This window comes from Falco punctatus (assembly GCF_963210335.1).
Source record: "Falco punctatus genome assembly, chromosome: 5".
Lineage (NCBI taxonomy): Eukaryota > Metazoa > Chordata > Aves > Falconiformes > Falconidae > Falco > Falco punctatus.
In genome coordinates this window covers 22,574,802-22,599,994 of record NC_137584.1, presented here as the reverse complement: position 1 = coordinate 22,599,994, position 25,193 = coordinate 22,574,802, and the positions used below count along the sequence as shown (strand labels likewise).

General features: G+C 38.6%; 1 protein-coding gene across 2 annotated transcripts in view; it reads left to right on the top strand.

Moving 5' to 3' along the window:
* MYOM2 (myomesin 2) overlaps nt 1-25,193 on the top strand; it is an 87,600-nt gene that overhangs the window by 26,209 nt on the left and 36,198 nt on the right. For both annotated transcript variants that reach the window (XM_080387727.1, XM_080387728.1), the window contains 9 exons: nt 1,848-2,009; nt 3,914-4,055; nt 5,645-5,844; nt 6,898-6,951; nt 9,506-9,633; nt 12,653-12,836; nt 16,242-16,416; nt 17,794-17,915; nt 20,123-20,310. In XM_080387727.1, coding sequence (XP_080243853.1) covers nt 1,848-2,009; nt 3,914-4,055; nt 5,645-5,844; nt 6,898-6,951; nt 9,506-9,633; nt 12,653-12,836; nt 16,242-16,416; nt 17,794-17,915; nt 20,123-20,310 — 1,355 coding nt within the window. The remainder of the gene's footprint in view (nt 1-1,847; nt 2,010-3,913; nt 4,056-5,644; nt 5,845-6,897; nt 6,952-9,505; nt 9,634-12,652; nt 12,837-16,241; nt 16,417-17,793; nt 17,916-20,122; nt 20,311-25,193) is intronic.

Genomic DNA, 25,193 nt, shown 5'->3' with positions numbered 1-25,193 from the left:
TTCAGAGGGAAAAATCATGGAATGCAGAATTTAGCTGAAACTTCAGCAGACCAGAATACATGATGAAAAGAAGCTTCAGGATTTAGCAGTTCCCCACTCTTTATATAAATTTTCAGCAGAGTAATGTTTTAGGAAAATGATGTCATGTACTGAGAACAGCATGCAAGGCTTCAGTCACACTGCCTCCAAGGGTTAGTCTCCTGCAGGTTCATTCTTTGGTAAATTCTGGGAGAAGTGACAGAGCACAACATGTGAATACACTGGGAATTTGAGTGCAGTAGTGAGACCCTGTAATTGTAATATTGTTGTGATGGCAAGTGCATGAACACCCGCTCTATCAGAACTTCTGAAAATGTTTGCGGCCTGCAAAATTTACTCTTTTTCTTGGCTTGTCTAGAAAGTCATCCATCCAGACTGCATTTAAAAAGAGAGCTCCTACTTTCTTAGGGGATCTGGTGGGTCTTTGACTTTGTGTGAAAGAGAGAAGTTTTCTGCTTTTACAAAACATGACTGCCTCCATAGCTTCTGGTCTCAGGTACATATAAAGGGTGGAAATGGGTGATTTTGGCCTTACTGGACAACAGACTTGCCTATTGTCTCTATATATTAAAACTAGAGAGTCTACAATTTCACTCAAGCTTGGAATCTAAATAAGTTATCTGCTTTTCAGAGCTGCTGTTCATTCAATTTCATTTTCTCTTCAGGATTTTCCACAGAACTCATGCTTTGGTTAAAGTTTCTAGGTGTAGACATTTTCTGTTTCATTTAAAATACTTCATGTCTCTCTACACAAAGTCTCAGTACCATTGTGACAGGCAGGACAGAAAGGGGCCATGCAGATTTTCTAGGTAAGGATCTCATGGGAAGGAATGTGACTGAATTTACTTTGTACTTATCTCAGAAAACAACTGTATGCTTACGTGATTATGTAATTTACTGCTGTAAGTTTTAATAGTGTATATCTTCAAGATGCTTTATTATCTGGATATGTTTTTATACCTTCTTATGCAATTCAACTGGTAGGTGGGAAAACTGCTTTGCGATTGAGTGTCTGCACTAAAGTGTATTTAAGTAACAGAATAATAAACGTTTATAGATATCCAGCTCCTTTAAATACAGTTCTGCTGCATTGATTACAATAAATTAGTATGCAATAGGTCTTAGGGAGTTAAAAATAAAAAATAATACAATCCATTATTAAAAAGGGTGATATGAGAAAGTCCCTTGGCTAGCATAAAATATCCTGCTCATTCTTTTGCTCTGGTTTCACTAAGCAATCAGATTAATTTGCATTAATCATGGGCCACCACCTCTCACCTGTGAGAGATTCAAATTTAATTTTGTTCACTGCTCAACAGGCATGCCTTGAAGCTTTAAATTTGGTGTATATTTATAGCAGTCTTCAGATTAAACTGAAATCTGGTCTTTAAACTTGAAGGAAGAAATTGAGTAATCTGACATTTGACTTGAACAGGTACCAAAACTTTTTAAAAATGAAACAAAGCTCTAACTTGTATTCATTACAGAGTATGGCTAGTTTTCATGTCATTGTTTCAAAGTGTGGATAATATTTTTCTCTGTCAGTGTATTAAAAGTTATAGTAATGAAAATTCTGTTGGCACTGCATAGGGTAGCCTGAGACCTCATATTCTAAAGAATTCACCGATCAAATAAGTTTAGAGAGATGCAGCTTACTTTCTGTAGAGTTTTCAGAGCATCAAAGCACCATCGCTCTGAATAAAGCTAGTGTAAAGGTTAGTTTGTGCTTCTCATTAGCACAGAGCTGCACCAGGACATAGGCTGTTCTGGCCAGCTCAGTAATGTGTCTGATGGGTCTTCTCTTCCAGATGTGCTGATAAAGGACTCCAAGTGGACAAAGCTGTATTTTGGAGAAGGCCAGGCAGCTCTTTCCTTTACACATCTGAACAAAGATGATGAAGGTTTATACACCCTGCGCATGGTTACAAAAGGTGGAGTGAGTGAATACAGTGCATACCTGTTTGTCAGAGGTAAACTTTTCATCTGTTTCTTGAGGAGGATTTTAAAAGAGTAGTAGAAAGATTAGTTTTATTAAACAATCCCATGTAATGATTGAAGTACAAAATAAATCCAGCATCATTTCATAGTAATTTGATTTATATAGTAGTCTGTGCTAGAAAAAATAGTCACCCTACATGAATGGGGAACTTCAAGAGAGACATGCTCCTGAGGACATTTTCTTTCCTGAAGAAACAGAGAAATCATTCTTGTGAAGAAACAGCTTGTTCCTTTCTTTGCCATCTCCTTTCCTGGTAGGAAATACACATCTTTGCATACTACTAGTCCTCACTGTGATGGCTTTAGTTCTAGAGATTGCCAGCTGGGAATAAGCCTTGCTGGACATTTTCGTGTCCTGTGCCTGGCCTTAGGAATAGACACAGGAGAAAGCAAAAGAAATATCCCCACCACTGTACCAGCCACAGTCACCTCATTAATTAGAGAAAAGAAGCAAAGTAAGAAGTCGACTCACTGAAGAAATAAAGTGTTCACAAGGGACATAGGTAAAAGGAGGTAAATGTATTAAAATAGAATAAAGGTCAGAATTTTCCCTCACATTTGCATGCAAAACTCCCAGTGATGTGAGAATGAGCTTCCACATGCACTTCTGAGCAGAACTTAGTTTTTACTTTTTTGTTTTTTTTGTTAGAAGATGAAAAGATTTCTGGCCGAGCAGTTCTTTCACTCTCTTAATACATTGGACAACATCCTTGATGATGGCAAACTGGAGCAGCCCCACTGAAGCCATTGGAGCTGTATTAATTTTAAACCTTGTGCTTGGAAACGTATTGAAACCTATGTGTCTTGCAGAAGTGTCATCCAGACAGTTTGTGTGGGGTGGAGAAAAATTAATGTTTTTACAGAGGGTTGAGTTCCATCTTCCTCACAGGACTGGTGCAAGGGCTTAATCAGCTTTGCAATATGTCTTGAACAGGCCACTCTCCCACCCTGATCTCATTGGAAACAATTTACTAAAGCTTTCTATTTGACAATTAACTTGTAAGAAAGAAAGTACCCATTAATATATAATAATTTTCCTAAAAGTTTTTGTCGTGTTGGTGGGCCAATTTTAGGTACCTCTATTGTCCATTTTATACTATATCTGGTCCCTTTGCATGCACAGGGCTCTGGACTTGAGCTATGTCCCCTGGAGTTTCCAGTGTCTTCTATTGACCTTCCTCTTGCCTTTTTTCATGTAGGCTGTGATATGACACTAAGCACCAGCCATTTCACAACTGATTAGATTCTATAAATTTAGACTCTGTACAGGGTGTTTTTCTGTTATAGAAATGTTTCTGTGAAATAAGAGAACTTTACCTGTCAGGAGACTTCGTTAGGAGTTGTGGGTCCACATCAGTCAACATCTCTCAAAATGAAGCCATAAAAGAGTATCTTAATGGTAAAACATTGCTTACTTATGCCTGTTGGTACTGTAAGACTTTAAATGAAAAGTAGCCTTAGAAATGTACTAGGAGTTTGCAAATATTTTATTCCTTAAGAGATTTATTTTCCTCAGCTACATGTTCTTTACTGAGTGAGTACCTTGGTCTGATCACTGAGCCACAGTTTTCAGTGTGAAAGAGCATCAAAAACAGATAGGGTAGTTAATCTTTTAATTCTCATGGGAAGTAATAGGTGTTTGATGCTTAAATTGTTTTTCTGTCCTCAAAAATATTCCTGATCATTTTTAACTATGTGGACATATAGGCATTTTGGGCCTGATTCATTATCACAGTGAATTAGTGTGTAATGAAATCTTTGGGCTCCCATGCATATAAACAAATAGCACAGTGAACTGGAAATCTTCCTTTTTGTCTTTGTGATAGATTTCAGAAGAATCAGGGTCAAAACTGATTTATTTTTATTTGTGGTCCAGATGCTGATGCATTGATTGCGGGAGCACCAGGGGCACCGATGGACGTTAAATGCCATGATGCTAACAGAGACTATGTTATTGTTACCTGGAAACCACCAAACACAACCAGCGAGAGCCCAGTCATTGGATATTTTGTTGATAAGTATGTAAACACTGGGATTTATTTCGTTCATTGCCAAAAACATGTATATAATGAAGGAAAAATAATACCATTATGTCCTTCAATAGGGTTCTTTAGATACATATTTACAGACCCTTGGCACTGGTAATAAGTTGCCTGCTATGTTAAATTGCTAGATTGTTCCCTGGCAAACTTTTAGCCCAGATGATCTAGTACCTTCCCAGGCAATTCTGGGCACAGTTTTGGAGTTAGCAAGGGCTGGGGGCCATTCCCAGTAATCATTTGCAGGCAGCTACATTTCATCAGACACTAAAAACATTCAATAATATGGAAGTGGACAAATAAGAGAATAAGCCCTGGCAATATTTAATTTACAGAAGCCAGAATCCATGGGCATCCTGAATTAGATTTAGCCTCTTTAATCTGTATACTGCAAAAGCTGAAATCCAGGATTTATTACACTATCTTTTTATTTCTGCCTTAACTGTGGTACACCAGGAGCTCAAGGCATGGGCTCCCGGGAGCTGGTAGTTTAAATCAGAATGGCAGTCCTCCCTCCTTCAGCATGCTTTGCACTTTGCTGGGGTTTCAGCTCAGTGCAGGCAGCCAGAGAACAGGGGATCCAAGCTTTGTTTTGCAAGTCTCTTTCCGTGAAGCAGATGCTTGCCCCTTGTAGCCAGAGAAGAACATCTGATACTTAGTGTCTGAAACTGCCAGTCAGCAAAAACATTACTGAAATGATTTCATAATGTATGCTACTCTAGACTTACAAGCCACGTTTGTAGCTCATTGCTACTTACTACCCTGTAATTTGGTCTAGTTATGTGACAACTGCCTGAGAACTGCTGGAAAATGTTGACTTATGAATGGCAGCCAGTATGAGGAAATTAACTTAAGCCCTGGGGACTCTACCACTTATATCTAATTTGTGCAGTGCATAGGTCATGGGAGTATTTCTCCTGTTTTCTGTATAATCTAGTCAGCTGTGCCTTTTGACATTTTGCTTGGATTACTGCAGTGCCAGGGGAGCCCTGGATTATGACCCTATTTTTCCTGTCACTGTCAGGGCAAAAGGCAGTCTTCTCCACAGAAGTTTATAGTAGTAGGACAGAAAACATATATACACACAAAGGAGTCAGTATAAGGGCATCATTCTGCTTCCTAATGGCTCTTACACTCCATGGCCTGAGCACTGTTGGATGAAAAAGCACAAAGATGTTTGCTTAAAAAATTGACAAGAAAGAGATGGAAAAGATTAAGTGAATGTTACAATTTCATCATGTTCTTTGCAGATGCATGTTAAAAATAAAAGTGAGTAACTTGTTCTTTATATGACAAAGAAGAGAACCAAATGGAAGGGAAGCAAGAAGTTGAAAAGGCCAAAAACCATGCAGGAAAAATTACCTTTGAGATTGTATTATGAATAAATATGAGCAAGGTGGGAACTGGTTGTCTGATCAGAGGAAAGAGTATATAAAATGTGTGACTTTCATTAATGAGGTGTATGGTTTAGTTCCTCAACTTGGTGAGGATGACTTCTGAGATTCTGACTTGGTGTGTGTATTTATTGTGGGATGATACTGATAAATGCTGTCTTTTGCTACTCCAAGATGTGAAGTAGGTTTGGAAAACTGGGTCCAGTGCAATGATACTCCTGTAAAAATCTGCAAGTATCCTGTGACTGGTCTTTATGAGGGACGGTCTTACATATTCCGCGTGAGAGCAGTGAACAGTGCTGGCATTAGCAGGCCTTCTCGAGTCTCTGAACCAGTTGCAGCTCTTGACCCTGTTGACCTGGAGAGAACACAAAGTAGGTTATGCAACACTGAAACATATGTTGAATATTTGATCTTGGTTTTTTGTTGTTTTTTTTTTTTTTTTTCTGTTTGTTTGTTTTTAAGATCCTGTTTACTTAGTTAACTTAAGGAGCAGGATTTATTTCTTCTTTTGGTTGAATATCTGACTAATTTCAAGGTGGGGGATGTAGCTGGAATGGCAAGGTTCATACAATTTGGCAGAACCTGGCGAATCCATCTCTGTTATGGGTGGTTTTTCTCAGCTTTAAATATATACACACATTATCACAAGGGGCAATGTTTTAGAGAGAGCTAATATGCCCTGTTGCATTTATCCACATCTTTTTTTCTCAGTGTAGTGCCAGTGCTGGCACAAAGCCCCCATGGTACAGGTTGTGGGGTCTCTGATACTGTGAATTTTCTGGCAGATGGCAAAAGTCAATCTATCTGATGAACAAGCTCTTTCTGAAAGCTGTTGTGCTCAAGGTCACTTCAGGTTGCAAAGGAGCCTTATGAGAGGTTCTTCATGAACAGAGTAAGCTGGCTGGCCAAGGGGAGTAGTTTGATTGGTTTAGCCTTGTCCTAAACTCCTGTACGGACTCTGTATATTGTGTATTTGCACACTTTCTGTTTTGTGTGCCCCTTTTACTCAGAGGGGAATTAAACTCATTATGAAGACTGCAGAGCACTGCCCCAATGTTGTTTGTAAAATCTGACTTGAATATGCTATGTTTCCATTACCTTTATGGTTAATTCCTATAACAGAAGTCCAGTTCATAGTACAATTGTTTACTAATTTTCCACAGAACCGAATGCCTGTACTGTGACTATAATTCTTGCTTTTTAGCGCATCTTTAAAAAGTACTGTCTTACCATGCTCTGTTTTCCTATGAAAGTGAATGAACCAGTGTACGACTTTGAGTTGACTCCATCTGGGGAAAGATTTACTAACAATGTTATAGAAATAGAGGTATACAGGCTTTTGAACAGGTGATGAACAATAATTTGCAGAATTTGTGAATATATTAAACTGATTCAAGAAATTAATTGGCTATTTTAATTAACAGCTATTTCTGTGGATGAAGGGCGAAAGATTGTGATCAGTAAGGATGACCTTGAAGGTAAGTAGCTTTCCTATGATTTTAGTCCATCTGCTTATATTTCAGGAATGTAGCATCATAATTAGAAACATAGCTTGAAAAGAAATCCATCTAGTGAGTAAACTCTTTATAATAATAAATAAAAATAGATATTCTGGCTTGCAAGTCTGAAAGAACACAAGCAAAAAGTGAGGTCTAAAAGGACAGAACACACTCTCAACAGCACTACTTTCATTATGTGCTGACAGCATCTCCTCACCTTTTTTGCTTCGGCTAGTGCTAAGCTGAGCTTAACAAGCTGAATATTGCATTTGATTGCTCATATCTCCCTTCCTCCTACCCTTCTGTGAGCCAAATACAGCTTTTTTAGAGTGAATTTGATGATCTGAACAAGTTATTTCCATTTTCATAAAAACCTACACTATCCATCCCAATTCTTTAATATATATCTCTCTATATTATATAGATCTATCTATCTGAATAGGGAGGTTGTTCTTAAGGTTAAGGTTATGTACTAAATATTGTTTTTCCTCAGGAGAATGGGAGAGGTCACTGCCAACTTTTGAGATACAGCCTGAATTTCTCCTGTCTTTGCCTGTTTCTATACGTGGTGATTATTTTTTTAGGCTTGGCTAATGATCTTTTTTTTTTTCACTTAAACTGTCAAAAATGTTAATGGTAATGGCTCAGCAGTAAAAATGTCTGTGTACTCTCTTCCACAAAGTTCATAAAGCTTTAACGGTATGTGATTATTGAATAACATAGAAAAAGAGAAATCACCTGAGAACAGGTGTAGTTTGAAGGAGAATCAGACATTAAATGGTTTCCCCAGTGCAAGGGCAGGACAGATGAAGTTTCTCTATTTTTACAGTGGTCTAAAATGAATTAATAGGGGTACTATAGGATCAGAATCATGTTATAGGATCAGAATACATTTGTCTTACTTCTTTGGCTTCACAGAACATACTTCTGAGCTCAGGGCTGCCTGAGAATGATCAGAGGCATTAAATGGCCACTCTGGCATAAGCATTAATGTTGGCATTTGGATTTCTGTTACATGAATGTGCGCAGTTAATAAATGAGTATGAATATCCAAATACCATTGTTTAAATAGATCACTACTTTCACCTGCAAGATTGGAAACCATTTCTGAAAAAGTGATCTCATAGATCACAAATGGATTTCCTTTTTAGTGCTGGATCACCTTCCATTCTGGAAGAGCAGACTGTACCATCATGTTAGATCATTACAAATCATGTCATCTTTGGGTTTTCAGGGATGTAAGTTAAAATGTTCAGTTATGTAGAAACCAATTTGAAACCTTTTGGCTTTATGCATTATGCTGTGAAGGTTTATTGTAATTTTCTTGACTGTATGTGCCTTTCTTAAAGAAAAAGTGTATAAAAGAAGTCAATATAGAAAGCATTGACAGAAAATAAATTTTCTTTGGATATGTCTGTTTTTTGAAAAGTCTGGTTTTGTTTGGGAAATGTGTATGATGAAATAACTTCAGTGCACCTTTTGAGCCTGGTTGGTTCTACAGATGTTTATAAACTGTTAAAAAATCACTTCCATGATTTAGATATTATTATTGAAACATTTTTTTAAATATAAAATCCTGAGCATTTAGAGGATATATGCTCCTTGCTAGCCTGAGAAGTGGCAAAAGGTACCTTAAAAGAACAAAACTTTTTGCTTTCTCTATTGCAAACCATAAAATAAAATATTTGTAGGTATCTGCTGAGTTGCCGTTTCTGACCTGTTACCAAGAAGAACCTTCTTCAGGGCTGTGTAGCTATGCCTGAAGCAGTCCATCATAGATCCTAGCCTCTCCTGTCTAATATGGGTTTACACCATTGTAATTGCTTGGGCAGCAAAACTGGTGGCTTCTCAGACTGCAATGGGTGAGCATGATCACAAAGAGCCACACTAAATTCCTCCAGCCTGGCCCAGGGTACTCAGCTCCTGCCTCGTAACCCTGCAGAGTGAGTGAGGAGAGGGTTTGATTAGGCCACACCAACTGGTCGAGTCGCCAGAGGGCTGGTGACATACTTTTATGTGTTTGATCCACGTCTATATGGTTGCCAATACTATCATGTTACAGCGTACATTGCTGATAGGTTCTGCTTTCCACTTTGTTTTAAGCTGCTTTTCTGCTTACTGTTCATCCCTTCCAGATATCTTCTTCTAGTCTCACTTCTTGTAATAACCCTTTAGACTTCTGCCTTTGATCAAAAAATATCTCTTGTTTGCATATAGTGAGTAGGGTTTTTTCTAAGGAATTCTGTCCAGCAGATCAAATGTGATCAAAGAAACAAAATGTGACAAATGCACAGGTTTTCAGGGGGCAGATTTAATTTTTACTGAAAAAGTAAATAACTAGCTTTTAAAACTGATGCTTTATTTCTTAGAATTTTGTTGAAGTGGGCAAGTGAGTTGCACAGATGATACCGTAGCCCCTAATAGCTAAGCATTGCACTGCAGGGTGGGACTTCAGAAAGATGAGCTGTGGCATGAGTGCTGACCCAAGGGTTAATCTGCTGTTTAACACTCACTACATTTATTGCTCTTCCAGGCGACATTCAGATTCCAGGCCCTCCCACCAATGTACATGCTTCAGAAATCAGCAAAACATATGTTGTACTCAGCTGGGATCCACCTGTTCCCCGTGGCAGGGAGCCACTGACGTATTTCATTGAGAAGGTACTGTACTGTACAGTGGTGGCATTCAGCTGTAAGGTGTTCCATTGCTGTGTGCAATTGCATTCAACTAATTTTTAGAACTACAGAATGAACAATAAACCTAACAATTTCTGTGGTCTCACAGGATTTGGCAATAGGATGTTAGAGAAGCATGGACAATCGAATCTCTTATTACATGATTTAATGAGCATTGAAATTCAAGGTCCAGGAAAAAGAATGCTCCTGTGCTATTTGCTTACTGTTGTCTAAAATGAAAAGAAACTACATGTGCAAGGTAGAGGTTTAATAGAAAAATCTTAAGATTTTACAATCCTAACAGGCAAGACTGGGAAGTTTGCAGTCTGCTTGTATTAAAGGGAAGTTTCTGATAGTCCTGTGGTAGAGCAAGGAATAAACAGCAGCTCATAATTTGATCCTCACTTTCCTTTTTGCAGGCTTATGACACTCTCTGCTATACCCTGACATTTCCAATTTATTCCCTGTAAGGTCAGTGGAGAGGCAGATGCCTTTCTCAAGTTCGCTGCTCCCTGGTAGCCTTCATAGCTACCTTCTTCTTCCCTTTGACTTGACAGGGGACTGCAGTGATTACAGTGGGAGAGGTCTGTTCTTCTCCCATCTAAGCTACTAAGATTTAGATACATCTGTTCCCTGAGCCAGGTTTTTAAATTAAGTATTTTGGATTATAGCCAGAAGTCATAATCTTTCTTCCTTGCTACAAAGTTTCCCCAGTAGGTAAATTGGGCATAGTACCTGACCTCTAAAACCCTTACATGCCAAACTATACTTAGTTTTTATGAATTATGCCTTTAGCATATACCCCATCTTAATGATCCACAAACATTAAAACTGTCCGTAAAACTGGACACATTCAATTTGCATCTTTCATATTGTGACAGCCTTTTCTCAGGGCTTTACCATGTCATTTTTTTCTTCTCACATCTGTCAAGAATATTCCTCCAAAGTTCATTTCCCAGACAATCATTCTGTTCACATCACTCCTCTTTTTACAGCCCCCCATCTTGTCTTTTCCTTCATTACAGTCAAAACTACCCCTTCAAAAGGCCTTCACAGCCCATGTCTACATTCTTCATCATCCGTTACCATCTGGGTGTTGAACCAATATGTGTCAAGTGAAGTCCAGTCACTAGATAAATTTCCCAGCAAGCACGTCCATGATTTCTCCCACTCTGTCTTTCACATGCAAAAGAAGTAATGAAAATTTCCATAGAAATAAATATCTAGTTTTCTTTCTGTGCAATAAAATAGCATGTCTTTGTACTTATTTGTGCTTATTCCCACTTGTATACATCCGCTGTTATCGATAAATGTCAAGCATACTGACTTAAGGATTTTGAATCACTCTTGGCATGAAAATATCTTGTTTCCAGAATATGAAGAAATAGCTCAGATAAAAATCTCAGATGTAGATTTACATTGAGTGGACACCTACATTTGATTAGTTGAATTTCATTCTAAGTATGAATTAGAAAATATATATGTATCTGCTTGTTTTGCAGAAATGGCTTTATATAACACCAGAAACAGTATAGAGCAATGACAATGATGAACAAGTCTTAATTAAATGCCAAAATTACTGAGGGAAAGTGAGAATGAGAACTAAAAGACCATTATTAGAAAGAAAAGGTTCATTATACTAATTAATACCTGAATCTAAAATCTTTTTGCATATAAATAACTTCTACATATGAATAGCTCAGTCAGTTCATAGGTGAATGTTTGTTTTTTGCTTTCCACAGTCATCTGTTAATTTTGAAAAGCACAATTTCTTGTTAATTTATTTAAAATAAGGAAGACTCAGTGCTGAAGAATAAAAATGTGTTTTTAAAGGCTTCAGGAAACACAAAATGGAAATGAGTTCTCTATGCTGTATAGCAATGTTCCCTTGAAATCATTATTTAACAGATAAACCAAATCAAACTACAGAATAAAATGTGATGTTGATTCTTTCCTTTGTGAAAATAAAGTAAAACAATTAATGTTTTTCATGCCAGAAAGTAAAATATATGGCAAAATAATGCTTATTTAATATTTCCATATTTTTATGATGAAAAAACGAATGTTATATTTTTTTTTTTCTGTTAAGAACACTAGGTGGATTCAGTATCTATGAAAATATTTTGATATATGGGCCCCAGCTGTTTACATTTTTATTATTTATCTATAGTAGGCCTCATTATACACAAGGTAGTTTCCAAGCACCCATGAAACACTTCCTCCTCTAAGAAGTTCATGGTCTATCAGGTTTTGTTCCCAGACTCTCTGTTCCAGAATTTTATAAACTTTTAATTTGTATGCACCTTTCTGTGCTTGAACAAAATTTTATTTAAGCTATTTACTGGGCACTTGGGTTTTACTAAAGTTGTTGAAAGAATCCATGACTAATTTCTGTTTTGGACCAACAGTTTATCTAGGGAGCCTAATGGACGGCAGACTTCTCTCAGAGTGCTGGTTTTCTGGCTTTCTTCCACGTGCAGTTGCGGTGATGATTAGCTCAGCTGCTGCACTGAGAATATTCAAAAGTAATTATTTCATTTGATGAATGTTTTTAGGGACATGAACTTACTTAATATAATAAATAAAGATAAAGCAGTGAGTAAAATAGCATCCCCTTCCCTACCTTTCTTCAGAATTTGGATTAGGACTTGCTTGCTTTATACTGAACCTTTGGGTGTTCAAGTGAGTTTTGCAGGACATGAGAGTAATTCTTTTGGGACCAGTCACAGCTGACAGCCGTGGCCCTAAGTGAAGGCTAGCTGTATGTACAAGTGTGCATATATTGAAGTCTAGACAGGCAGGGAGACAGTGAGGTATTCAGACCCTTTTGCAGAGTAATGAAATGCATGAGCTATGAAAATTTGCATATGTTAAAGTGAGGTATTTGAGAGTGACCCTTCTCTCATAGCTATGAAATAAATTCATGACAAGATGCAATGTTCATTTTTGACAGTTCACAGAAGTGATTCACAGCTTTTTTTTTTTTTTTTTTTTTTTTTTGTAGTCTATGGTTGGCAGTGGAAGCTGGCAAAGAGTCAATGCACAGGTTGCAGTAAAATCTCCTCGCTATGCAGTGTTTGACCTTGCAGAAGGAAAATCGTATGTTTTCCGAGTCTTGTCAGCAAACAAGCATGGCATCAGCGATCCATCTGAAATCACAGAACCTATTCAACCACAAGATACTGTTGGTAAGGCATTAATTGTAAGGTATTAATATTAAATACAATTCATATTTTACAAAATGGAAATAGAGAACTCTCATTATAGTTAGATTAGTATAATTCCAAGAATAGTAATCAAATCAATTTGTGTTCAATACTGTAAATAATTTCAAAAAGACCAAGATTCTAACTTTTAGAAACATTCCAAAACTTTCTTAATAATCACATCTCCTTGCTGAGACTAATAATTGTTAAAAAGTTAAATTAATTTTAGGTTTTTATTCTTCAGAGTGCTCTATTAATGTGACTTGTAAAAAAATAGGATAATGCAGGTTAATTGCTAATGTAATGATTGTATTGTCTGGCTCAGGTAATTATATACTACCTAATTCCCTACAGTTTCAGCTAGATAAGGTAGCCTTTCATTTCTTTCTTAGTATTCTAAATTGCAAATTACTGCTGATGCAGAATTCCTATGTCATGCAAATGACTGGATTTCAGGGGTAGGGGAAAGATACATCTACATATTCAGTGGTAACTTACAAATGAAAAGTGTTTATCTTGGGGCCACTTTCACAAACACAAGTGAAAATTTAGGGAGTGGTTACTCATCATGTTGCTCAAATATTTGGTTTGCTCTTGCAGTTTTGCAGGGGTCACATATAACAGCCCCATGTATTGACAGCTGTCACCTTAAGAGCACATATTTTACTAGCACACTTGCTGGAAATATAAGAAATATTTACAGTATCTGATATACCATAGTTCACTAAATGTTGATAGACATAGCCTTCTTAATGTTTACCATTATTTTAAGAAATGTAATCCATCACCTTTAGCTTTGTCTATAGCTATACATAATGAGATAAAAACATCTTTTGCTTTTATGTATTCTTGATTTGATGTCTCATTAATGCATATAAATTATTTAAACCATTCTACATGCCCCAAAGTAGGGAAGAAAAACTCTGTATTTATTTCACTTAGTACAGAAAATGGACTATCTCTTAGGGGTTAAAGCAAGATGTTCTGAATAAATCATAGCTATAGCTGAAAGTAGAAAGCAGAATATGGTATTTTAAAGAGAAACTGCAGGAGTATTTTCAGAGGTGGAGTTTATCGCCTGAACTAAAATATATCAGACGCATATGGCCTGTTTTGGTTGCCTGCACATAGCACCATTTGACATTCCTGAGAGTAGCTGAAACAACTTCATGGGGTTGGCAATCATTTTGCAGAAATTATGGGTAGCTTTCTCTCTTGGGCACAAACTGGAGGATGGATGGGGTATCCTAGGCCATCCAAAATTACACTTAATATTATGCAATTGAATTGAGTGGTTAAATAATATGCAGTTTGAAATGAACAGCTGCATTTTGATGTTTCCCTGTAGGCATCTACAGGTGCTGTAGATGTCTCTGCTCTCACTGTGGCAACTGCAGGATGGAGCTCCATGCTGATGGAGCTCAACTGGCTGATGTTGCTGAAAGTTGCCCCATGGCACACAGCTACGAAGCATCTACATTGGGGTGAGATGAATAATTTTCAGGACTCTGATCAGATCAACCACTGATCAGAGGCTCAGTTTAATTGACTAAACAGACATCTAGTACATTTTGAAATGCTTTCACCCTTTTCAAAGGGGTGTAGATGTTCAGTATCTCCTGTGTCATATATGGCAGCTCCATGAAGAAGTCTCAGATGCTCTAAAATGGCCCTAAATGAATTTGTTTGGGTAACTGAATTAAGCCCCAGCTCTTTGATTATAATGGCAGCTTAAGAACTTATGATTGTAGACCCAGATAAAGTCCTAAATGTAGGTATCTATCTCAAAATGAACTCAATTGATCTTACAGATTTATTGCATAAAGTACAACAGTGGGTAAGTATTATTTTTTTATTGTGAGATTGAAAGACTTAATGAAAAAATGCTGCCTTTCTTTTCTTTCATGCTGCTTGTAGTTCTCTACAGTATATCAATCTGAGGAATTTAAAATGCCTTCAATAGATGAGTGCTGGATGCCTCTCTTAATGTACCATGAAAGGCTGAGACACTGCATTCATTCCTTATATTATGAAAGCTCAGGCATATATTTTATAGAGTACAGACTGTGTGTTGGCCCTTACTAAGATTTTTTTTTTCCATTTAGATCTTGATGTTTCTGGTTCTATTTATGCACATTCAGGGTGTTTAGATCTATATAAACCAACAGTGAACTTTCACTGCATGTAAAGTGAACTGTGTACTATGCTACATTGGGAGAACTGTAGTCAACAGATTGAAGGAAGCTTTATCCGCTTCTGCTTGGTGCTGCTGAGGTTGATCCTGAAGTATTGGTTCCAGTTCTGGCTTCCTTAGACTAGAGGCATGGATGTAGAGGAACAGAGGGACTGGAGAGGGCCAAGGGATGGCAACCAAGATGGCCAGGGACCTAGAGGTTGTGACCTGTGAAGAGAGATGGAGATAGCTGTGCTTGTTTAGTTCGGTGATTTACAAAGATGGTGGTGCGGAACTGTTCTCAGCAATACCAGATAACAAAAAAAAAAAAAAAAAAAAAAAGAAAAAAAAAGAGGCAACAGCCACAAATTGTAGCTTAGTAAATTGGGTTGGACATATTTTCTCAGTGAAAAAGGTGCAAGAGTGGTGCAATGCTGGAAGAGGTTGTGCAGGGGAGCTGTGAAATTTTCATTGTCAGAAGTTTTCAAGACTTGGACAGACCTGTGACTGACAATTCAGTTTAGTGTTGGAGATAATCCCATTCTTAGTGATAGGTTGGACTAGACAATCCTCAAAGACCCCTTCTAATCAATGTTACTATGCTTCTGTGAAATCCATCTAGCTAAGTTTAGCTAAACGCTTAGCAGTCAAACATATGTTTAAAGTTGTCCTGAAAAGCTGGCTTTTTCTGAATTGGGGTTGTCATTAGTTGACTGGAAAGCAGTATTTCCTAATACTCATGCTATCACAGCTCTACAGTTTACATGCATTTCTTACTGATGCAGTAGTGTTACACGGACATAACCTATACATAAGCCTCTTTATTTGAAAGAGAACTTTTGAGAGAGAACATTTTCATATCTGTACGTCTTTATTCACACTGATATTTGAAAATATGTTCTCCTACAACTCACTGATCAGAAAATCTATATAAAATCAGACAGGTAGGGAGCCTCATCACTTAGAGTAAGTTTAATATAGAAAATATTCTATATAAAAATTTCTATATAAAATAGAAAAATAAATATCTTTATACAATGTATAGAAGTATCCAGACTTACAGTGAAACAAATATACTAAAATGTATCTCATATAGCAATATTAACAAGTCATAGCTGTAGTGATTAAATATGATAAAAGTATGCAGTGTTGCATCTACCTCAGCTTACTTTTATGTATTTCATAGTAGTATATGTTTTCTCTCTTTTTCTTAGTTGTCCCCTCTGCACCTGGTCGAGTAGTGGCAACAAGAAATACAAAAACATCAGTTGTAGTTCAATGGGATAAACCAAAACATGAAGAGGATTTGTATGGCTACTATATTGACTATTCTGTGGTGGGATCAAATCACTGGGAACCTAGTAATCATAAACCTATTAAATATAACAGGTATTGACAGTACTTCTGTATTTTGGGGAGATTTGAAAACTCTAGGATAGTTTTAAGCTAATTTTGGTGTTATCATGGAAGGAGAATGTTGAATGAATGTGAAGAAAAACAGTGTACAGATTCTCAGAGCTAAGCTTTTCAGATTGCAGGGCAGACTTGTTGTGTGTCATGCCCCCCACCTCCCTCCTTTTTTAAAAAAAAAATTCTCCAAAGGGAAGCATCTTTTGTGTATTCCATGACTTTTGAGTTATAAAAGCAGGTTCCAGAGACATGATTCTTTGAGTATGCATAAGATGAATGACTTTCTAAAAGTCTGAATTGTGTTGTGGGATAAACAGAGCTGATACACATGAGGAAGACTATGAGAAGAAGAGGGAACTCAGAAGCTTTCCCGTACTCCATGGACATCAGGGCAAAAGGGCAGGACGTGTCTGCTATAAATATGATAGGGAAAGTGCTTTGGCTGCTGGCACTACTGTGCAGGAAATCCAAGCGTCCTGTCCCAGAAACATCAGGGCTCCCTGACCTGCTAAATCTATGGGTAAAGGATAGTAGCCCCTTTTTCTAGTTCCCTTGTCATCATGCTAGCTCTGTCTGTATTTCTGATGATTTTTTTACTCACTCTTGAAAATATTATACTTCATTATGTGATTCTTCAAGTAATTTCCTGTGTGATAATCGTGTTTAATTTTATTGTAATCATTCACCAAATGCAAAGTTTAGATGCGTAATTTGTATTTTCTTATGGGCATGTAACAAATACATCATGTTTTTTATTGTATTTTGTCAGTTATTAATTAATTTTGAGTGAGTATTCTGCCAAATCCTTTGACCAAGCAGTCAAGGAATTTGATCAAAGAAAATGTAGAGGCTAATTCTTCATCAAAGGGATTGGGACAGCACAAAAATAAGAAAAAACACTTCATTTGTTCATATATGGACACATCCTACAATAAGGCAGTTCTGACTATTGTGCTACAGTAATTATCTAGAACCTCAGCTCAAAACTGAAAGCTGGTTTTGATAGTGACTATGAAAACACAGTGAAAAATATACTCCCTTCCCAGAATAGATTAGAGTTGAGCAAGCCAAAGTTCAGAGGGATTATATCGCTAGTTTATCTGACTCTACCCGGTACATCAGCAATAGCAATTTAATGAGTACTGTGACTTTTATTCCAGTGTCCCATCCAATTACATTGTATGTTGTTGTATTATATTGTAAGTCATTGCATCACAGTTTCCCTCTTAGAAATATAGTCCTTTGTGAAGCACTCATGCAGTTGAGTTTTCTGTTTGTTGCCAGGATTTCATGTTACAGCACGGAATGGTGCCTATAAAATATAAACTAATATGTGATCCTATTGTTTTAACCCAGGTTTGTTGTTCATGGTTTGGAAACCGGAGAGCAGTATGTCTTCCGTGTGAAAGCTGTGAATGCTGTAGGATTCAGTGAAAACTCACAGGAGTCAGAGGCTATAACAGTACAGGCAGCCCTTAGTAAGTATAATTTTGTGCAACTTGACTTCTTGTTTCTTGAATGAATTATGCATTTCCAGCAATCCACTCCTTTGGTCTCATATGTTATAACAGTACATTTTGCAGCATTTAGTACATCCTCTTAGTGATGTTTATGCTCTGGCATGTGGCTGTTCTAGAGAAAAGACATTGTTGTGTTTTTTGGTTTGGTTTTTTATTTTTTTTTTTTAAGTTATTCATAATGCCTGTTAGAAATATTGGGTCAGATTCACTATAATGATCAGGTTGCTGTCTGTTCCTCAGCTGTAACAAAGAAAACGTGAAACTGGGTTGTTAAACAAGTAGCTTCTGGGTGATTTGGAGTAGTGCAAATCAGTTTAGCACAAAATCTGCTCATTAAAAAGAGTTTTAGGAAACTTTATTACTGTGTGGCTGATACAAAGACAAAATTCCCTTTGGCTGCTTCAGATTGGAGCACAGTCTACCTCCTGTGGCACCCTGCAAACAGAATTTCAGTGTAAGAACAATCCATTGTGCAGCCTTCAGTGGGAATGATACATGCCGGGTGAAAGATTGGATAATTATTTAGAACAAAAAGTACACAGATCTGGGCTACTATGATCAAATTTTCATTTCTGCACAGTTTCATTTTCATACTGAAAAATTAAAAATAGAACACCTTTGCCCTATCTGAATGTCCTCCATCTCTTGGAGAAGAAGACCAATAGGCATACTTGTCAGAAATAACCGTCTAAAAGATTTATATTTCATAATGGCTATTAGAAGATACATTTGGATGAGGTGTTACTGACAAACTTACTCTATTTGATTTTTTCAGGAAAAAGTGTGTCTCATATGGGTAGGTGGTACACGGCACATCTATCACCCCTGTGTTGTAAATGCACTTGCACCTTTTATTTTGTCACTGTGTGTTTTGAGGATGAGGGTTGCATGGGGTATGTCACCAAGCTCAAAGCACGTGGATCTTACACACACTCTTATGGGATGTGGATGGTTTTTACCTATTTTGATAGCCTTAACAGAAATTTAGCAGGACTATTTATAGGTGACTTACATTAGCATGGATAGAATCTTCCTGTAGTATTATTTTAAAGGTATGTTTAGGAGTTTGCTATGGTCATTCTAATTTTCCAAGAAGCAGTAATAATTGCAAAGGCCATATTTTATGGCTGCTGAGTATACCACCACATTTGAAAAAAAGAACAAATCAGTTCTGCTGATTATTATCCATTTTCATGCTGATCATTAGTACAGCTACAAGATCAGGGACTGTATTAAAGGCCTCTGCCAAAATATTCTCTTCTGAATGAGGTAAGCTACATTCTCTCAAGTTATACTCATAATTCAACTGAAAATATCATATGAGCTTTAGGGGCAGGAGCTTAGCCTGTGCTGACTGCAGCACAACAGGGTCAAGAAAGGGTATCTTTGGGCAAAATTTCATGCATGGATGGCAAATACAAAACAGTGTCTGCTAGAAAGGTGTTTGTTAGTGGTAGGGGCATAAAAAACTCAGGAAAACAGTTTTCTTCATCTCTAGGAGGATGTCTGGGTGACACTTCTGCTTCTGCTACAGATGGGAGTAAACTCATGCAGGTCAACTCATGAAGGAAGTGTCTTTTCTGCCTCAGCATAGGTTAAGTTAGTGAAAGTCTAGATTTTTTCTATACCTTACAGGGCAGAAAGCACTCCCAGTCTGAAATAGGCAACTAGTAGGGGGACAGGAGAGGGAAACCATGAAGTCCATAGATCAGACAATCATGACTTAATTTCATTCAAGTTCAAGCTGCCTTCTTATTTTTTTTCTTATTGGGTGATTCTTACTGTATTGCAAAAGCACTTGAGCAGCTTATTTGTTTCTTAACAGGAAAAGATCTGGTTAATTTCAATCTTCTAACAATATTTGGTCTGGAGACATTTTTGCTGGCATTATCATTTCCATACCAAAGATAATCTATTCCTTCTTGCTATCTCATGAGAGGGCAGCACATTAGGCAGATGTTTCAAAAACTTCCATGTTTATGTCTGAAGATAAAATTAATGTTGATTAACAGCTTTACAACTGCTTTGTTACTTATATGTTTCTTATAGCAGTATGCTGCAGGGGAAAAAAAAAAAAAAAAGCTGTACAAAAAATGCTAAACAACTTCTACACTGCAGTGTTTTAGACTCTGTCCTAACTCTCAGGTTGCTTATTTCCTTTATAGCTTGTCCATCATATCCTCATGGTATCACACTTCTGAACTGTGATGGTCATTCAATGACCCTTGGCTGGAAAGCACCGAAGTACAGTGGAGGTTCACCAATCCTTGGTTATTATATGGATAAGCGGGAAGCTAACCATCAAAACTGGCATGAAGTCAATTCCTCCCTTATTACCCAGACGATTTATACGGTTGGTACTTTTTAATCCTTACCTTTCTGGCATTGATGCGCACCATTTCTTTGCTTTTGGCGGAGTTCTACTTTCTTGCAGAAAAATTACTGTAACAAAACCAAGTCCTTCCATTTTGTATTTTGGAGTGCAACAAGCCTAAAAACTGGATTAGAGAATCAGTGCCATCCTGTGCTATGATATTCCAATAAGGCCATTCAGATGACGAAATTTTTGAGGTGAAAGGTGTAAAGCCCATTTTTTACATAGAACAGGATGAGCTATAAAATGCTTCATAAAGTAAATTAATTAATGAGCACTATATATATCGCTAGTATAATAACATGCAGAGAAAGGATGGAAGCATTTAGCAGGACAGATCACAGAATCACAGAATGGTTGGGGTTGGAAGGGACCTCTGGAGATCATCTTTTCTAACCCCCTGCTAAAGCAGGTTCTTCTAGAGCAGATTGCACAGAATTGTGTCCAGGGGATTTTGAATGTCCCCAGAGAAGAACACTCCACAGCCCCTCTGGGCAGCCTGTGCCAAGGCTCTGCCATCCTCAAAGGAAAGAAGTTCTTCCTCATATTCAGGTGGAACTCCCTGTGTTGCAGTTTGTGCCCATTGACCCTTGTCCTGTTGCTGGGCACCACTGAAAAGAGCCCGGCCCCATCCTTTCGATACCTGCTCCTAAAATATTTGTAGACATTGGTAAGATCCCCTCTCAGTCTTCCCCAGGCTAAACAGGCCCAGCTCGCTCAGCCTTCCCTCACAAGGGAGATGCTTCAGTCCCCTTGCCGTCCTTGTAGCCCTCCGCTGGGCCCTCTCCAGCAGTTCCCAGTCTCTCTAGAACTGGGGAGCCCAGCACTGGACACAGCACCCCAGATGTGGCCTCACCAGGGCAGAGCAGAGGGGCAGGATCACCTCCCTCCACCTGCTGGCCATGATCCTCCTGATGCACCCCAGGGTCCCACTGGCCTTGGCCACCAGGGCACACTGCTGGCCCATGGGCACCTCGCTGCCCACCAGAGCTCCCAGGCCCTTCCCCGCAGAGCTGCCTCCCAGCAGGCCAGCCCCAGCCTGTACTGGTGCGGGGGGTTATTCCTGCCCAGGGGCAGGACCCTCCACTTGCCTTTGCTGAACTCCATGAGGTCCCTCTCCGCCCAGCTCCCCAGCCTGCCCAGGTCTCGCTGAATGGCAGCGCAGCCTGCTGGGGTCTCAGCCACTCCTCCCAGTGCTGTGTCACCAGGAAACATGCTGAGGGGACAGTCTGTCCCTTCATCCAGGGCATTGATGAAGTTGAAGACTGGACCCCTCTACTAACCCCTGGGGAACACCATGAGCTACAGACCTCTAACTAGACTGTGTTGCTGATCACAACCCTCTGAGCTCTGCTATTCAGCCAGTTCTCAGTCCATTTCACTGTCCACCTACCTAACCCACACGTCCTGAGCTTACCTATGAGGGCGTTATGGGAGACAGTGTCAAAAGCCTTGCTGAAGTCAAGGCAGACAAGACCCACTATTGTCCCCTCATCTACCCAGCCAGTCCTTCCACCATAGAAGGCTATCAGGTTGGTCAAGAATGATTTCCCCTTGGTGAACCCATGTTGACTACTCCTGATAACCTTCTTCCACATGCTCAGAGATGTCCTCCAGGATGAGCTGTTCCATCACCTTTCCAGGGATGGAGGTGAGGCTGACTAGCCTGTAGTTTCCTGGGTCCTCCTTCCTGCCCTGTTTGAAGACTGGAGTGACACTGCCTTTCCTCCAGTCCTCAGGCACCATTCCTGTTCTCCATGACCTTTCAAAGATGATGGAGAGTGGCTTTGGCAATTACATCTGCCAGCTCCCTCAGCTCTCAGATGTGCAGCCCATTGGGGTTCATGGATTTGTGGGTGTCAGATTTGCCTAAATGACATCTAATCTGATCCTCCTTGACCAAGGGAAAGTCTTACTTTATCTGGACTTTCTTGCCTCCAGGGTCTGGGATTCCTGAGGGCTGGTCTTAGCAGTAAAGACTGAAGTGAAGACGGCACTCAGTAACTCTGCCTTCTCTGTGTTGTTTGCCACCAGGGCACTCACCTCATTCAGCAGCGGGCCCACATTTTCCCTATCTTCTTTGTGCTACTGTTGTACTTGGAAAAGCCCTTCTTGTTGTCCTTGACATCCCTTGCCAGATTTAATTCCAAACAGACCTTGGCCTTCCTTGATGCATTCCTGCATACTCTGGTAACGTCTCTATATTCCTCTCAAGTGGCCTGTCCCTTTTCCCACATCCCATAAACTTCCTTCTTCTGTTTGAGTTCTGCCAGAAGCTACTTACTCATCCATGCAGTCCTGCTGTCCCCTTTGCTTGATTTCTTACTCATAGGGATGCACTGACCTTAAGCTTGGAGGAAGTGATGCTTGAATATTAGCCAGCTCTCTTGGACCCTGCTACCTTCTAGAGCCCCAAGCCATGGGATTCCTCCAAACAGGTCCTTGAAGAGGCCACAATCAGCTCTCCTGAAGTCCAGGGTTGTAATCCTACTTACTGTCCTGCTTCTTCCATGCAGGATCCTGAACTCCATCATCTCATGGCCACTGCAGCCAAGGCTGCCCCCAAACTTCCCATCTCCAACCAGTCCTTTGTTTGTGAGTACAAGGTCCAGGAGCCTCCTCGACCCCTTGGCTTCTCTACCACCTGTGTCAAAAAGTTATCAGCAGTGCTCTGTAGGAACCTCCTAGACTGTGTGTGCACCTAGCTGTGTTGCCTTTCCAGCAGATAACAGATGTCATATGATCGTGCTGTCAATAGAACTGGAGACTTGTAAATTAAATGGAGATAGGCTGAGAACAAATCTAACTGCACCTGTTCGTACTCTCTAAATCTGCCTTCAGCTGGAAAGGAAGTATATTAATAAACCTAGCATTATGCCTCATTGCCTCCTTTCCAGAGTACCAGAGCCATGATTTTAATTTTGAAATAATTTTTTTCTGGTTGCACTTACAATGAATTCAGTTTCTTAAAACAGGAAAATTTTGATGTGAACTTCCATGAGGAAAGGTTAGGAAGATAGGATGTAGGAATTAATTAATCAATCTGATGCTTGATAATTTAAGTTGAACAATGAGATTTTATTCCCAAATATTTCTTAAAATTATTTCTGAAAGTCAGCAAGTTTCCTATAAACCTCACAGCAGAAATAAGTCTTTAGCAGCTATTTGACACTAAAGTAGAAAATAATGCTGCAGATGAGCTCAGGAAGATTATTTCATACAGAGAAGGCAGCCAGCAACACTCAGGGGTATGTATGCTTGTGAGTGAGTTTATAACTGACATCTCTGACATAGCAGATGGAGCATGGCTGGTGAGAAATAAAAAAGGGCAGGTAGGATAGGCATGGAAGGGCAATACTAAACAATGCTTTTAAGGTATTTTAATTTTTAATGCATTTGTAAACAAATGAGTCATTTAAATCAAGGGAAACCATTCATAGTTTAAGTAATTGGATATTTAAGTCTCAGCCCTGCCAGTAACTCTCTTTGTGCCTGAAGATGCATCTTCATACATTAGTTTGAATGACTGAAATCTGAAATACTGATGGGAAATAAAAGCAAGAAGTTTTTAGTAGCACAGAAAATTTTATGACATATTGCAAGGTGAGAAGGCCCTAAGATATACAGTACAGAAATGAGAAATCACTAAAGGTTTAAACCCCACTGAATAAATAATTCTATGGGAACCCCTAGATAGTCTTTCCCTTAATAACCTGGGATTTCAAAACCATTTTTACAGGCGGAGCTGTTATTCTATCTTGTGAATCACACTACATGGCTCTCTATCTTCAGGAAATTCTGTTTGAATTGTATCAGTGCATGACTTTTCCTAGCTTATGTTGTTTGCTTTGGTCTTGTATTTGATGCTATCAAATGATGATGACATGTTTGTTACCGTACCATCATATGTTTATTACCATTAAAAAAAGCACACCAAAATCCTTTTTTATTTCACATTTTCCCAAAGGATATCATTATTATTTATTTATTCATGAAAATCTAAAACTGTTTAGTATGTCCACTAGAAGTACTACCCTCATCTGTGCCTTCCTTTTGAGACATATAACTAAACATAACTTCAGGAAAATTATGCAGAGATTGGAAGTGTAGAAGACTTTATTATATTTAGGTGATCTGGAAGAGGAAGGGTGAAAGAGTGCTGCTCCCATGAGGTGCTCAGGGTGTCAAGAAGCATATGCATTATAGCTTGTCTATCTTGACCTCAAAATGAGATGGTGATGTGGTGATGAACTCATTAGAAAAGTTAGGATTCATTTACCAGGGATGTTTGTGGAGGTATAGCATGGATTCAGGTCATCCCATTTCCAGTGCTTACTTCCTCACTTAGTAATGGTAGGTAATATTAAGAGAAAGATGCATACAAGCCAGAAAAAAATTACTAAGACAGTCTTTCCCAGAGTTATATCAGCACACTGTGGAACTAATTGGATTGGCTTTTCCTTTAGTTTCCTGGTTTCCTTTCTTCCCTGATCAGTTCACTATGACCTCTTTAGACCAAAACACCATTTGAACTCTTGCTTAAGTGAATGACTTACGAATAGCCATTCATAAGCAATGCAAGAAGGTTATTTCATGTTAAAACACTCACCCATAAGGATCTGCTAGTGGTCATTCATTGAATGGGCTCCTTGGACCTTTATTCTAAGCTTTTACAGCCTCTCATGCCAATATATTGAGTGCTGTTATTTGTAGGATGATTTGGCTGAAACATGGAAGCACAATGTAGATCTCTGCAGTGATTGGTTTCAGAGTAAAATCTTCTAATTAGATCCTTCCATACTCCAGCAGAACAGTAAGAGTAAGGCCTGATAATTAACCAATGCTTATTTTAAAATGTTTAA